This window comes from Octopus sinensis, linkage group LG4, assembly GCF_006345805.1.
Source record: "Octopus sinensis linkage group LG4, ASM634580v1, whole genome shotgun sequence".
Taxonomy (NCBI): domain Eukaryota; kingdom Metazoa; phylum Mollusca; class Cephalopoda; order Octopoda; family Octopodidae; genus Octopus; species Octopus sinensis.
In genome coordinates, this window is record NC_043000.1 from 126,014,914 (window position 1) to 126,030,116 (window position 15,203).

Here is a 15,203-nt window from a genome sequence, read left to right on the forward strand (position 1 = left end):
TATCATCATTATTATTATTATTATTTTTATTATTATTATTATCATCATTATTATTATCATTATTATCATCATTATCATTATTATCATTATTATTATTATTATCATTATTATTATTATCATCCTCATCATCATTATACAGCTTTTTTTTTTCGAGAAGTTCTCATGGAGATTCAGTGTGACACAGGATGTGACAAGACTGGATCTTTTGAATTACAGGTACAACTCATTTTTGTCAGCTGAGTGGTTTGGAGCATGCGAAATAAAGTGTCTTGCTCAAGGACACAACATTCTGCTGGGAATTGAACCCACAACCTTGCAATTCTAAGCCGAGTACCTTAACCACTAAGCCACACTTCATTCTAATTCTAATTGCCTAATCGCCAAAATAAAATTTCTGTCTACACTTTGCCTCAGCAAAAATTCATTATTTACTCCTTCTCCTTCAGTACCAGGATGCTTTGTAGGATTATGGGCTTCCGTTGGTCAGATTTTATATCCAACCAATGGCCATTACTCAGAAACCTGGATGTGTTCAGTTTCTTGTAATGATTCAGAAGTGTCAACTCAGACTGTTTGGTTAATTTTCCAATCTGGATTGGCACCTGTGCTGGTGACATGTAAAAAAAAGCACCATTTGAGTGTGGCTGATGCCAGTGCCACCTAACTGGCACCCATGCAGATGGCACGTTAAAAGCACCATTCAAGCATGGCTGATACCAGTGCTGCCTGATTGGCACATAAAGAAGCATTCGAGCGTGGCCAATGTCAGTGCCACCTGACTAGCACCCATGCTGGTGGTATGTAAAAAGCACCCACCACACTCTTAGAGTGGTTGGCATTAGGAAGGGCATCCAGCTGTAGAAACCTTGCCAAATCAGATTGGGGCCAGGTGCAGCCTCCTGACCTGCCAGTCCTCAGTCAAACCGTCCAACCCATGCCAGCATGGAAAGTGGGCGTTAAACGATGATGATGATGATCCTACATACCGTGTTCTCTTGTATGAGGATCCAGCTGAGATGACATGTATTGGTTAGACACATGCCTCATGGTCACAGCAGATGAGGAAATATTTCACAAAGATGGTAACTACTTGGGGCATTGCTTAGAGGGGGGGTCAGGATGACCCAAGCAATTACCAGCAAATGGTGAATGCAGTGATGTGGTGCAAAGGCACCTGCTTCCATACTTGACCTGATACTCTAATTTAAGCTATTAAAGTCTTCTAATTTGAGTAGCTAAAGTTGTGATATCATTTTGATGTATGGTGTAGTGGTTAGCACAGCTGTCTGCCTTGCTGCTAATACAGTGTTCAAATCCCATGGATGATTTTACAATTTTTTTTTCCATCATCTTTATTAGACACACACGCATGCACACACACACACACAGATTGATAATCTTTTTCTCAAAAATTTTGTGAGTCGTTTGAATCTTGGATTATTTTGGATTTTAAATTGTTATATATTTGCATCTATAAAATGAAACAACTTGAGCACAGCTCCATTTGTAATCCCAAATACAGCTTATTAATATACATTCAAGGTAGTTTTAAATACTTAATATTATTCAGTCTCTTATTAACAAGGGTTTTTCTCTAACACATTAAAGTTTTGGATTTTGGAGGTTTTGGAAATGCAAATAATTATTAAACTATACATTCACATACACACACACACACATGTGCATTTTGCTGTGGTGTAGCCAGAGAGATTGCCCTGATTGAGTAGCTCTATTATTGTAGGTGGTCAAGCTAAAATCCTTCTGCACCCCACTCCACCCCCATACACACTCACGCGCACACACACACACACACACACACACACACACACACACACACACACACACTTTGTTTTTTAGGCAGTGTGCAGCCAAGGCCACATTATACTATGTATCCTTCTTTTAATGTAAGGAAGATTTGGCTGCTGTTTCTAGCAAGTGTGTTAACTGCATAAAAGTGTCTCTCTCTATCCTTCTTACTGTCACCATATATATATATACACACACACACATATTGAGTTCTGTCAGTGCCTGTGTGAAACTATATATATATATGTGTGTGTGTATATATATATATATATATATATATATATATATATACACACATATCATCCTCATCATCATTTAACATCCGCCTTCCATGCTGACATGAGTTAGATGATTTGACAGGAGCCGACCAGGTAGAAGATTACACCAGGCATATGTATTGCGTGTTTGTGTGTATATATGTACACACACACACATACATGCCCACACATATATACATACACATACAGATAATCTTTCTTTTGCCATAGTAATTTAGATAGATAGATGTATATTATGTATCCTGTATATATGTTTATATATATATATATATACATATATGTGTGTGTATATATATGTGTGTGTGTAGACAGATGTATACAGACACGTACATGCATATGTATTATGTGTCTGTGCATGGATATATATGTGTATGTATGTACGTCTGTGTGTGTGTATATATATATGTATATATGTATATATATATATATATATATATATATACATATATGTGTGTGTATATATATGTGTGTGTGTAGACAGATGTATACAGACACGTACATGCATATGTATTATGTGTCTGTGCATGGATATATATGTGTATGTATGTACGTCTGTGTGTGTGTATATATATATGTATATATGTATATATATATATATATATATATACACTCACACATACACAATTACACATACAAACGCATATATATGCAATCCTTCTTTTGCTATTGCAATTTATCATAAATGTGCTTGAGTATTTCCGAAAAGATTATCCTATCTAAATATTTGATAAATTCGCCTAATTCAGCAAAACACCACAGCATTGTTTTTTATTGTTCCATCTTTTGATGTTGACGTTTCCCAGGCAACTACATGCGGAATTACTCTGTTGCGAATTCTTTTTTTTTTTTTTTTCATATTTTCTCTCTGTTAACACTATTCAGTCTCTTAGCCAAAGAAGCCACCAACGGAGGGAAAAGCGATACATTTCAGTGTTTGCTGTCGTAGCTCTTTGGGAGACAATCTTCTGTTGGTTACCTGATTTAGTTGCATGTAACAAAAGCACCTAGCTACTGATAGTGACTGACTCAGAAAAAAGAAATGTTTTTTTTTTTTTTGTCTTTTAACTATCAATCTCGTAGAATAGAATAGAACGGTGCTATATGTTTCTGGGTTTGTTGCTCTTCCGCACTTCATAAGTGAATGGCATTGTTATATTCTCTTTTATATATTTGTATACGTGTGTGTGTGTGTGTGTGTGTGTATGTATGTATATATGTGTGTTTATGTATATGTGTGTGCATTTATGTGTACATATGTGTGTATGTATATGTGTGTGTACACACACACACACACACATAGTACAGAGTGTGTGTATATGCAAACATATATATTGTAAAATGTGTATGTATGAATATGTAAGTATGTGTGTGTGTGCATGGTATGTTTATGTATGTATGCATGTATGTATATATATATGTATATATATATGTATATATATATATTATATATATATATATATATAATATATATATGTATGTGTATGTATGTATATGTATGTATGTATATATATATATGTATGTATGTATATATATGTATGTATGTATGTATGTATATGTATGTATGTATATGTGTATATGCATGTATATATATATATATATATATATATATATATATATATATTATATATGTATATATATATATGTATATATGTATATATATAATGAAATAGTATTCTATTTCATTATTCTGATTGCATTGTTGTCTAACGCTTGTTGTATCTAGTTGTATTGGTGCAGTCATTAGAATTAGCTTCCATTGTATTTTAATGTTTTGTGCCTATTTATGGGAAATAAAGAAAATTTATATTTATTATTATGGCAGAATCGGTAGAATGCTGGACAAAATTAATCCATTATCTTTGTTAATGATGGGCCTTTACATTCGTAAGTTAAGTCCTACTGGTGTCTTCTTGGTTTGCGAAGTGGCTGGGTGGGGGCTAAAATAATGACCAGAACTGGAAATCTGTTGACTACAACCTTGTTTGTGTCACTGAGCCAAAGTTTGAATTTTGAGGGAAAAGTACTGGTGGTGGTGGTGCTGTTGTTGTTAAGCAACAAGACGGGTAAGGGGGATTAGGTGAAGGTCTAGGGTTTAGGGGCGCATGATCCCAGACCTTGGAAAAGAAATATCTTTGGTCGTCTTGTAGTGGAGGGCTCTTCGTTGACGCCCGACACCACTGGGAGGTGGCCCTCGAAGTCGCTGGAAATGGAGATCTCCAGGTCCAAATTCTTGCACAGCTGCTGCTGTTGTTGTTGTTGTTAAGCAACAAGACGGGTAAGGGTAATTAGGTGATGGTCTAGGGCTTAGGGGCGGGAGACTCCAGACCCTGGAAAAAAAAAAAACTTTGGTCATCTTGTTGTAGTCGAGGGCTCTTCGTTGACGCCCGACACCACTGGGAGGTAGCCCTCGAAGTCGCTGGAAATGGAGATCTCCAGGTCCAAATTCTTGAATGGCCGCTGCCGCTGCTGCTGGTGGTGATGGAAAAAAGAAGTTGAAGAAGAAGAGGGGAAACAGCTGAATTGTTTGAGTGCTGGACAAAAGTGCTTTGTGGCAATTCATCCATCTCTTTACCTTTTGAATTAGAATGGTGCCAAGGTCAATATTTTGCTTTCATCCCTCCACAGTCAGTAAAATAAAGGGCCAGTCACATACTGTGATCAGTGTTATTGACCAACACTCTCCCTCTCCTCAGAATTGCTGGTCTTCGGCTGCAAGACGAAAAGCTGGCAGGACTGTTAGCATGCTGGAAAAAATGCTCAATAACATTTTGCTCATCTGTATGTTCTCACTTCAAATTCTGCCATGGTCAGCTTTCACTTTCATTCTTTCGGGGTCAATAAAATAAGTACCAATTGAACACTGGGGTCAGTGTAATTGCCTTACCCCTTTATGTGGATACCTGTAACCTAAGGTGTCCCCAAGCTTTCAAGTGCTTAAGACCCTCCTAATAATTTTATTATTATTATTATTATTAATATTATTATTGAGTGAGAGAGCAGTGCATGCCATCAAAGTGACACTGGGGTAAAATATACGAAGCCCAGTATACCCATCATGACTACCCGTCTGATAACGGTACACTGGGGTAAATGTAGCTAACTTAACCCCTTCCCCAAATATTTCTGACTTTGAACCAAAATTTGAAACCAGTATTTCAAACATTGATTTTTAAACAACAAATGTACAGATGTCCATTAAACTTACATCTTATAGCATTTATTGTTATTTCTTGTAGCTATCAATGCTCTGGACAGTCTGAAAATTAGAGTATTTATTTCCATGTTTACTGCATAATTAGTTTTCTAATAGAAGTGATTCATTCAGTCATTAATTAGAACTGATAGCAATATTTGATCACAGACTGTTTAACATGAAAGAGAAAAGACAAAGGTAATATGGTGTTTTGTATTAGGATGCAATATGATATTGGCTTCAGAATATGATCTTTAAGATGTCCAGTGTTGCAGCTTTTTAAGCATTCCGTGTGTACCATAATTGCCAGTAATTAAACAATTATTTCTTCTTTTTATAGATATCTATTCGAGAAGCACGAGGACTTCCAGCAGCTCTTTCGAACTTTGTCTTTTGTCAATATTCTTTTTGGGGTCAATTGGAACCAATCGTTGTAGCTCCTTTGGTAAACCCAGAATACTGTGATCCTGATCGAGAAGACGGTGCAACAGTAACATTCTCCCATACTAAGGTAATTTTTGTCGGATTATTATGAAATTTTTAGTTTTCATTTATATCATCTCTCATATTATCATATCACAGACCCCAATGGAACAGTTTTCAAATTCATTTAGAACACAACAGCTTCCTTGATAGATTTTGTATCAAATCCATTTCTTAACCCTTTGGCATTCGGATTATTCCATCAAATGAATGCTTATTTCTTCACATTGTTTTGAATTAATGATTCACTGTCATTCTTCCAAGATTTTTATAATGTGACTGTTTATTTTTAGAAGTACATTGTAGGGTATGTGTCATGGGCTGAATCTGGCCCATTTGAAAATAGAACAGGTTGAATATCTGGGCAGGATATGGCTGGTTTTAAATGCTAAAAGCTATACAGTTCTAGGTGAATTTGTCTACAACAATTTATCTGTATGTGTTTCTATGTGTGTGTGTGGTTGTATGTATGTGTGCATGTGGTTGTAGATGAATTGTATCCTTAGATAAATTGCTGTACATGGATTATTGTAGACAAATTGTTGTAGACAAATTCGCCAGATACTGGTGTGACAGGCTGGATCTGGCCTATATGAAAAAAAAATGGGTTGAATATCTGAGCTGGATATGGTTGGTTTAAATGCTAAAAGCTATACAATTTGAAAATACCTCAATAACCTCCCTACTAAAATAATGCTTAATCAGTGGTGATCTAATGCCAGAGCTATTAAAGAAGTTTGTTTTATAAAGGGGGAAAAAAAGTAGTGGGGCCGGGGCTTAGAAACTGATAAAACCTCTAGTATAGATTATATTGCAGATGGTTTTATCTGGAATACAAGCTGGTGGTTTGGTAACTAATATGAGAAGTGTATTTCCAAAATAGGTGTTCTTTAACCATTGTAAAAGATGATTACCACAGATTGATTTAATTTTGTGTTGAGCCATGAACTTGATTTCTTGAATCAGGAGTTGTAATATGTTAGAACTGTAAGGGACTTAGTGTGTGATGTCTACTGGTGCCTAATGTATGGCGGGCTCATATCCAAGGAAAGCTAAGGTGAAAGCAAGACTGTTATTTCTCAGAATCAGCAAGGCTTTTTACTGAGTAGGATTAAGTCAAACAATTGTTTGAACACAACTCTTGTGGATTACGTCTTGTATTGGTTTCCTATCTGGGATAATGCAACCATTACTGACTTTCATGACTATATTCAAAAGAAAGTAATTTTTCTGATCAGTAATCTTTTCCTATATTTCCTGATTCTGACCCAGTCATTGTATGGCTTCATCTTCTCTCCCTTTCTCTCTCTCTTTCTCTACTTTAATAGTGGACTTTTACAAACATCGGTTTGTTCCTCTTCATGTAGTTAGCTTTCTATTTCTTATTTCCATTGTTACATTTATGTTTTTTAAGCTCCATTGCACATATTACATCCAATCCTTCCTTCTGCGAACAGCAACTCTCTGAAAATCCATTCCCACCCCTATCTTCCAACAAAACATTAATGCAGAATTCTTTAAGCACCATGCATCCACCCCTACCTCACTCTTCTAATCACATCCTGCTTCCCAGTATTTTTGTCTCATAATTGACAATAAAAGAAAACATTCTGTGTAACATTATTCAAATTTTACTTGAAATTTTTCCATAATAAATTTAAATGACTTATTGTATTTTTTTTATATTTTGAAATTTTTAAGTAAAAATAATAAATTTCAAAACATTGTCTTTTGTTGAAAATTAGACATAAAACTGATAGTTTGGGTGATGATATGTTGCTAGGAAAACAGATAAACGTACTCCAAATTGAATAATTAGTATACAATTCTTGTTTAGTTTAATTTTTTTCTATTTGAAACCTTTTAATAGCCTAATTAAAATTCATATCATTTAAGCTTACATAATAATTTTTAAAGTAAAAGGTGGTGGTGATGTCACAAAGAGGTGAACTAGCTGTATTATAGTATTAGGTTTATTATCATACTATTCTGTCTGTAGAATAATTATCATGAGTGTTTCAGGTATTGATTCCACTTCGAAAATCTCTGGATATATATATATATATAGTCATATTTATTCATATGAGATACATATTTGTATCTATGTGAAAAGATATTTAATTATTATTTCTATTTTGTTTCTAGGACTTTAAAGTTTGTGTGACTGAAGAATTCATTGAACATGCCTCCGAAGGAGCCCTTTCCATTGAGGTTTGGGGCCATCGAAGTCCTGGCTTCAGCAACAATAATACCTGGGATCCTGATAACAGGCAAGCTAGATCTCGTTCTTTATTAGACAGGTAAGTTGTAACGCCAGTTATTTACTGTTTATGTTGTTGTAAAAAGGTAAAAGTAAAGGCATGTGTCCTAGTTATTGAGGTGTTGCCCTCATGATCACAAGATTGTGGTTTCAATTCCTGGACTGGGGACTGCTTTGTGTTTTTGAATGAAGCACTTCATTTCATGTTGCTCTCGCCCACTAAGCTGTAAATTGGTGGCCCTGCAACAGGCTCATGTCTCTTTCAGGGAAATGTTATGATCTGGTCACTTATATGTCACAGAAATCAGGCAACCATCCCCTATGAGTCCCAGGACTCTGGACAGTAATGCCCTGGGACTACCTTACTTATGTTGCTGTAACTTTTCACTCTATTCTCAAGTTCATATTTGACCAGAATTGATTTTGTTTTTCTTCAGTCCAGAACAAATGAAATATATATCTTTTATTTATTCTATCTGATTCAGCTGTACTCCTGTTTTGGTGTCATATACAGAAATCAATTTTTACCTACTAAACACTAAATATTCAATAGATTCTTTCATATAACATCATTTGTTGACTATTTTCTAGTCAATACACATTTCTAAATAAATCCTTCTTATCAACATTGTTGGCAATCAACACACAGTATGGTGACTAACATTGAATGATATTCTGCAATATTTCCAGAATTTCATAAACTTGGACTGCATTGTTTCAAACTCTGTTTAGACGTAAATGTTTTAATCAATATTTTTAATATTCTCTCACATTATTGTTTCACATTCATTAGTAAACAAACTTTTTCCAGTATTTTTTTAACAAAATATACTACTCTATGCATCCGTATGGATGTAACTTCAATAAAAATAAACTTTGAATGAATTAACATATTTAAATGTATCCTTTATAATCAGTAGTTTTTATTCCATAAGTGAAAACCGATATGAATTTTTTTTTCCAATATTAATTATTGAACTAAAATTTATTAGTTTCTTCTCAGTGTTGCTTCCTCGTTGTTCCATACCTGATTTTATGTTGGCACAGACCTTATATTTTATTACTCAATCTTTCATTCAAAATAACAAGAATAAAAAAGAAAGAGTGGAAAGATACAATGATGGTGTTTGTTTATATATTTAATTGTTCTTTGTTTTTTGTTTTTGTTTTAATGAATAGGTGGAATGAGGTAATGCGAAAAATTGAATTCTGGGTTGAAGTTCATGAACTTAATGAACAGGGAGAATATACTCCAGTTGAAGTTGTGCCGAAGCCAGAAGTGCCTTCTGCTGGAGTCTTTCAACTTCGACAGGTAAAACAACTTGCATTTTGTTATAAATTTCATTTGTCTCTTTCAGTTTCTTATTTCTTTACTCCCCTCAAGGGGCTACACACTGAGGGGTCAAACAAGGACAGACAAACGGATTTAGCCGATTATATCGACCCCAGTGCGTAACTGGTACTTATTTAATCGACCCCAAAAGGATGAAAGGTAAAGTCGACCTCGGCAGAATTTGAACTCAGAAAGTAGCAGCAGAAGAAATACAGCTAAGTATTTCGCCCAGCATGCTAACATTTCTGCCAGCTCGCTGCCTTGAGCAGTTTATTTGTTTACTTGTTTCTGTTATGTCCGTGTTTTCCATGCTAGCATGGACCAGACAAATACTTATTACCTTGTACTTATTTTTAAGTCTGGTACTTAATTTAACAGTCACTCTTGCCAAACTGCTATGGTATGGAGGCAGAAACGGACTGGCACTGGTTGTCAAGCGACAGTGAAGGACAAAGATGCAGACACACACGTATACACATACACGATGGAGTTCCACACAGTTTCTGTCAAACAAATCCACACAAGACATTGATTGGTCCTGTGCTATAGTAGAAGACTCTTGCTCAAGATGCCACACAATGAGACTGAACCCAAAACAATATGGTTGCAAACTAAGTTCTTAAATCACACAGCCATGCCATTGTCTAGTAATGTAACAGATTTTTCCTGTTACATTTGTGGTTATTTTGACATACCTTTTATAGACAGTGAGCTAGCAGAAAAGAAAACTGAATTCCTTTAGTGCTTCAGCCAACTGTATTTGGCCCAAATATTCTACTTGTTTTATGTTCAAGCCAGCTAGATCTGACCTCTCTCACCTAGCCTACAATGTCATTTTAAAAATAATCAATCACATTATCAAACTCTTGGAGCTACAAGATAATTCATGATAAATTCAAAACAACGAATAAATAAGCATTACATTGGACAGAATAATCTGAATGCTAAAGGGTTAAAGTTGTCAACTTCAACCCTCCACTTTTTTTAGTTCAAACCTTACCAGCCACAACATTTCTCTCTTATAAAATGTCAATACATGAAATAAATATACTTATTGTAGTGGACTTGATTCAATTGATTATATCTCCCGCTCTCAACAATTGGCTTACTGCCTAATCAAAAGAATGTATAATATTACACTGTGATCAAATATTAATGAAACCAAAAACATTGATAGATTAATGTTACATGAGTGTAAGAGACAGTTTGAAAGACTCTAAAATAGAAGAAACAGTGAGAGGTTTCACATTAGAAAGGTGGTATATTTACTATATCATTGTAAGGAATTAACAAGATGTAATGATAGAGGTTTCAAACCCTATAGGTCTCTGCATTTAATAGGTGTGAATTAAAACATAGTGCTTTTTCAGTTTGTTATTAAAACAAGAAACTGAGTGATACTGATTATGTATTCTTAATGAAGTTGTTAATGAAATATAACTGATATTTTATTTTTTACTTGTTTGTCATTGGACTGTGGCCTTGCTAGGGCATTGCTTTGAAGGTTTTAGTCAAACAGATTAACCCCAGTACTTATTTTTTAAGTCTGGAAGTTTTGCTGACCTGCTAAGTTAATGGGATGTAAATAAACCAACACCAGATGTCAAGTGGGTGAGAGGGCAAACACAAATGCACATACACACACACATATACAACAAGCTTTCTTCCACACAGTTCCCATTGACCAAATATATAGCACCATTCAAGTGTGGTCGATGCCAGTGCCGCCTGACTGGCTCTCATGCCGGTGATAGGTAAAAGGCACCCACTACACTCTCGAGGTGGTTGGCATTAGGAAGAGATTGGAACCTGATGCAGCCTCCTGGCTTACCAGTCGTCAGTCAAACCGTCCAACTCATGCCAGCATGGAAAACAGACATTAAAAGATGATGATAATGATGATCTATATGAGTTCTCTATTGCATTTAGTGGTTCTTATGTTGTTAATGTATGGTGCTGAGAAATTGTTCAATCCATCAACAAAAAGTTTTCATTTTTAATACAATTCAAATTCAACTTGTTTTTTTTTCCTTCCTCTAATGTAACAGTCACTGTTACAAACACTGCAATGTTTATATAACTGAATTTAGCAGAATTTCAATTATTTTTTAATGGAAAAATATCCTATAGTGTTTGTGTGTAGCAAAATGTAACAAAAGATTGTTTTGTATGTGTAAAATGAAAGAAATATATTCTCACAGCAAATATTTAATGATTGAAATTAATAACGTTTGGTGGAATAATGTAGAAATAAGTGGACTTTTAAACGAAACCTTCATTTTCATTTTTCTGAGTGGTTGCTAAATAAAATTTAAGTCACGAAGCTGAAAAATCATATAACCAGTCTCAGTAATAACTGGATTTATAATCATGCTTAGAATTGGTCGGTCTGAAGGATTATTAATATTTTTATTTATTTTATTTTAATTTTATACCAAATTTAAGATTCATGCCAAATAGGCATAAATTATCTTGTAGAATAAGAATATTTATGTAAAGTAACTTACCAATAAGTACCTTTTTTTTTTGTGTATCATATAATAATAATAATAATGAAATTATTGTATACAGTGCTCAGGTGCACCACAACTTGTCAGAAAGTGCATATAAAGTACATGCAGTAATGTAAAAATGTCTGGAAAGCGAACGATGTATAAATAGGATTATGGAAAGTATACTCTTTTACTCTTTTACTTGTTTCAGTCATTTGACTGTGGCCATGCTGGAGCACCGCCTTTAGTCAAGCAAATCAACCCCAGGACTTATTCTTTGTAAGCCTAGTACTTATTCTATCGGTCTCGTTTGCCGAACTGCTAAGTTACAGGGACATAAAAACACCAGCATCGGTTGTCAAGCGATGTTGGGGGGACAAACACAGACACACAAACATATACACGTACATATATATATATATACGACGGGCTTCTTTCAGTTCCTGTCTACCAAATCCACTCACAAGGCTTTGGTCGGCCCGAGTCTATAGTAGAAGACGCTTGCCCAATGTGCCACGCAGTGGGACTGAACCCGGAACCATGTGGTTGGTAAGCAAGCTACTTACCACACAGCCACTCCTATGCCTACTTGTATGATGACACTGAATAAAGAAAATAAACCATTTTCTTATTATATTTATGTTAAAACACACTTTAAGGTGGTGAGCTGGCAGAGTTGTTAGGATATCAAGTAAAATGCTTAGCAGTATTTCATCCGTCATTACATTCTGAGTTCAAATTCCACTGAGATCGATTTTGCCTTTAATCCCTTTCAGGTGCAATAAAATAAGTACTGGGTGCAATAAAGTAGAGCACTGGGATTGATGTCATCAACTTACTTCCTCCCTCACCCCTGAAATTGCTGGCCTTGTGCTAAAATTTGAAACCAATATCTCTTAAAATACACTGTCTTTGTTTCAATTCATTTTGAAAATAAGGAAGAATTTGGTAAAATAAGTTTATCCTTAATCTGGTGTTTGGAACATTAATAAACAAGAAGTTTTGATGGGTGGTTTTAATGTAAATTGCCATAAAATATAAAGTTGGTGTCATAGAAACAAAGGTGGTCTTAGGCAATTGGTATCAAACGAGTTAAAGCAGTTTTTCATATAAATTTTTGTAATATTACTTTTTACTAAGAATATTATAATGGAAGTTGAACACAGGCGCAGGAGTGGCTGTGTGGTAAGTAGCTTGCTTACCAACCACATGGTTCCGGGTTCAGTTCCACCGTGTGACACCTTGGGCAAAGAGTCTTCTACTATAGCCTCGTGCCGACCAAAGCCTTGTGAGTGGATTTGGTTGACAGAAACTAAAAGAAGCCCATCATGTATATGTATATATATGTATATGTTTGTGTGTCTGTGTTTGTTCCCCCACCATCGCTTAACAACCGATGCTGGTGTGTTTATGTCCCCATAACTTAGCAGTTCGGCAAAAGTGACTGATAGAATAAGTACTAAGCTTACAAAGAATAAGATTTGCTCGACTAAAAGGTGGTGCTCCAGCATGGCCGCAGTCAAATGACTGAAACAAGTAAAAGAGATACTTGATAGCAAAATTTTTTTAACCATTTGATAAACATTGCTTTTCTCACACTGTTTATAGCAGTCAGTATCTTGTTTAAATTGTGAAAGAATTTCTAAGTTTGATATCCATAATCAGTTTGTTAATGTCTCAGATACAAAATATTTTCAGATATTTTTTTTTTCATTTATTTGTTGCAGCAGTATTTTAGACATTATTAGCACTATGAGTAAATTTTTAACTTCACTACATTATATACTAACCTTTACTCTTTTGTATTCTTCTTTATACCTACACTGGTTAATAAAACACGTACAGTACTGATTTATTTGAAACGGAAGTATTGTACCTTACTATATAAATTAGAACTTACTAAAAATACTGTTTATAGCTGAAATTCTATTTCTAGGATTCACTGAATATGGTATCAATTGAGAATTATTTGATTGAATTCTTATAGTTCCTGTTCAGTAGCCTGGCTAATTTGATTTCAATATATATTCTAGTTGTTGTGTCCGTAAGCAATTTCAATACAATTATTCTGTTTATGGGCTATGTTTATGAGATACTTTAATAAATTCAATTTTGCACCAACAAAGAAATTTCACTTTTCCAAAAAATAGTGAAATAGAGAACAAGGGACAGAGAGTATATCTACTTCTTGTTTTATTTTAGATCCTTCAAAAAAATTAAATTCTAATCTATGTTCCAGAATGTTGGACAGTATTGCTGGATACTTATTTATCAGAGAAATGCTGTCAGCTATGTTTAAACTTAAACATTTTTTCAAAAAAATATTGTATTCAGCTTATTTCAATTACCTATCTAATTTCAGTGTTGTTTTGAAAGTATTAAATATTGATTAGTAATTAGCTGTAATTTTATCCTATATTTTAGATATCCAACTATTCTTTTGTTTTGTTTCTTTTTTCCTAAATTTCGATTACTCTTCTTTTCAATATGGCTGTTTCATTTCTTTTGTTTTCATTGAATTCAAAAATATTTACAATTTAATTTACAGCAAAAATTTGAATGTTACACACACACACACACACACACACACACACACATATATATATATATATATATAACTTTGACTTCAAACTAGTTATTTTGTAGACACTTTGGCTAGGAGAGTGAATTTAGGCCACAATATACTCTACATCGCTACTTCTATGGATGACTTACTCTCCTAGCTAGTTGCTAGATATAATTTCATGGAACTTTCTGCAAAATATTTCTGTGGCACTGGGCCAATGAAATGTTTTGCAAATCATTATTGGATTGGAAGTGAATTTTGCAATTTCCTTGATAATTTCACAAACAACTTCCTCAGAGAAAGTTTCATACACGTTTCAATTATAGAGGAGTTTGGACTATATTACTTCTTTTATTAGTGTTTAGATGGCTAATGAAAACATCGTACAGTTATTTTCTGGTTTAATATAAAGCTTGTTATTTCAGCTTTTAGTATTACAATTATAAACTTAAGAAAAATGATTTATTGTCACAACCTAATAAGCAAATTTTGAAACAAAAATACTTCTGAAGAAAATATGAATATATAATCAAGGATTTATGTGTGTAAGGAAATTATATGTTAATAAAGAAATGTCGGAAATTCATTGAAATCTATTGATAATGGTTTCTGATTTAGGCATACAGCCAGTAATTTTGAGGGGAGGGGGTAAATCAATGCCATCAACCTCAATATTTCACTGGTACTTATTTTAACAGCACTGAAAGGATGAATAGTAACGATGATCCAGCATTTTTTGTACTCTGATAGTGAGATTATAGAATACAAATTATTTAAACCTTTTGGTACCAA

The 15,203-nt window shown here is 34.2% G+C and overlaps 1 protein-coding gene across 19 annotated transcripts in view; it reads left to right on the plus strand.

Annotated features, from left to right (window-relative positions):
• Positions 1-15,203, plus strand: part of LOC115211116 (kinesin-like protein KIF13B) — a 772,943-nt gene that overhangs the window by 666,754 nt on the left and 90,986 nt on the right. For all 19 annotated transcript variants that reach the window (XM_036502438.1, XM_036502452.1, XM_036502447.1 and 16 more), the window contains 3 exons: positions 5,618-5,788; positions 7,906-8,060; positions 9,200-9,332. In XM_036502438.1, coding sequence (XP_036358331.1) covers positions 5,618-5,788; positions 7,906-8,060; positions 9,200-9,332 — 459 coding nt within the window. The remainder of the gene's footprint in view (positions 1-5,617; positions 5,789-7,905; positions 8,061-9,199; positions 9,333-15,203) is intronic.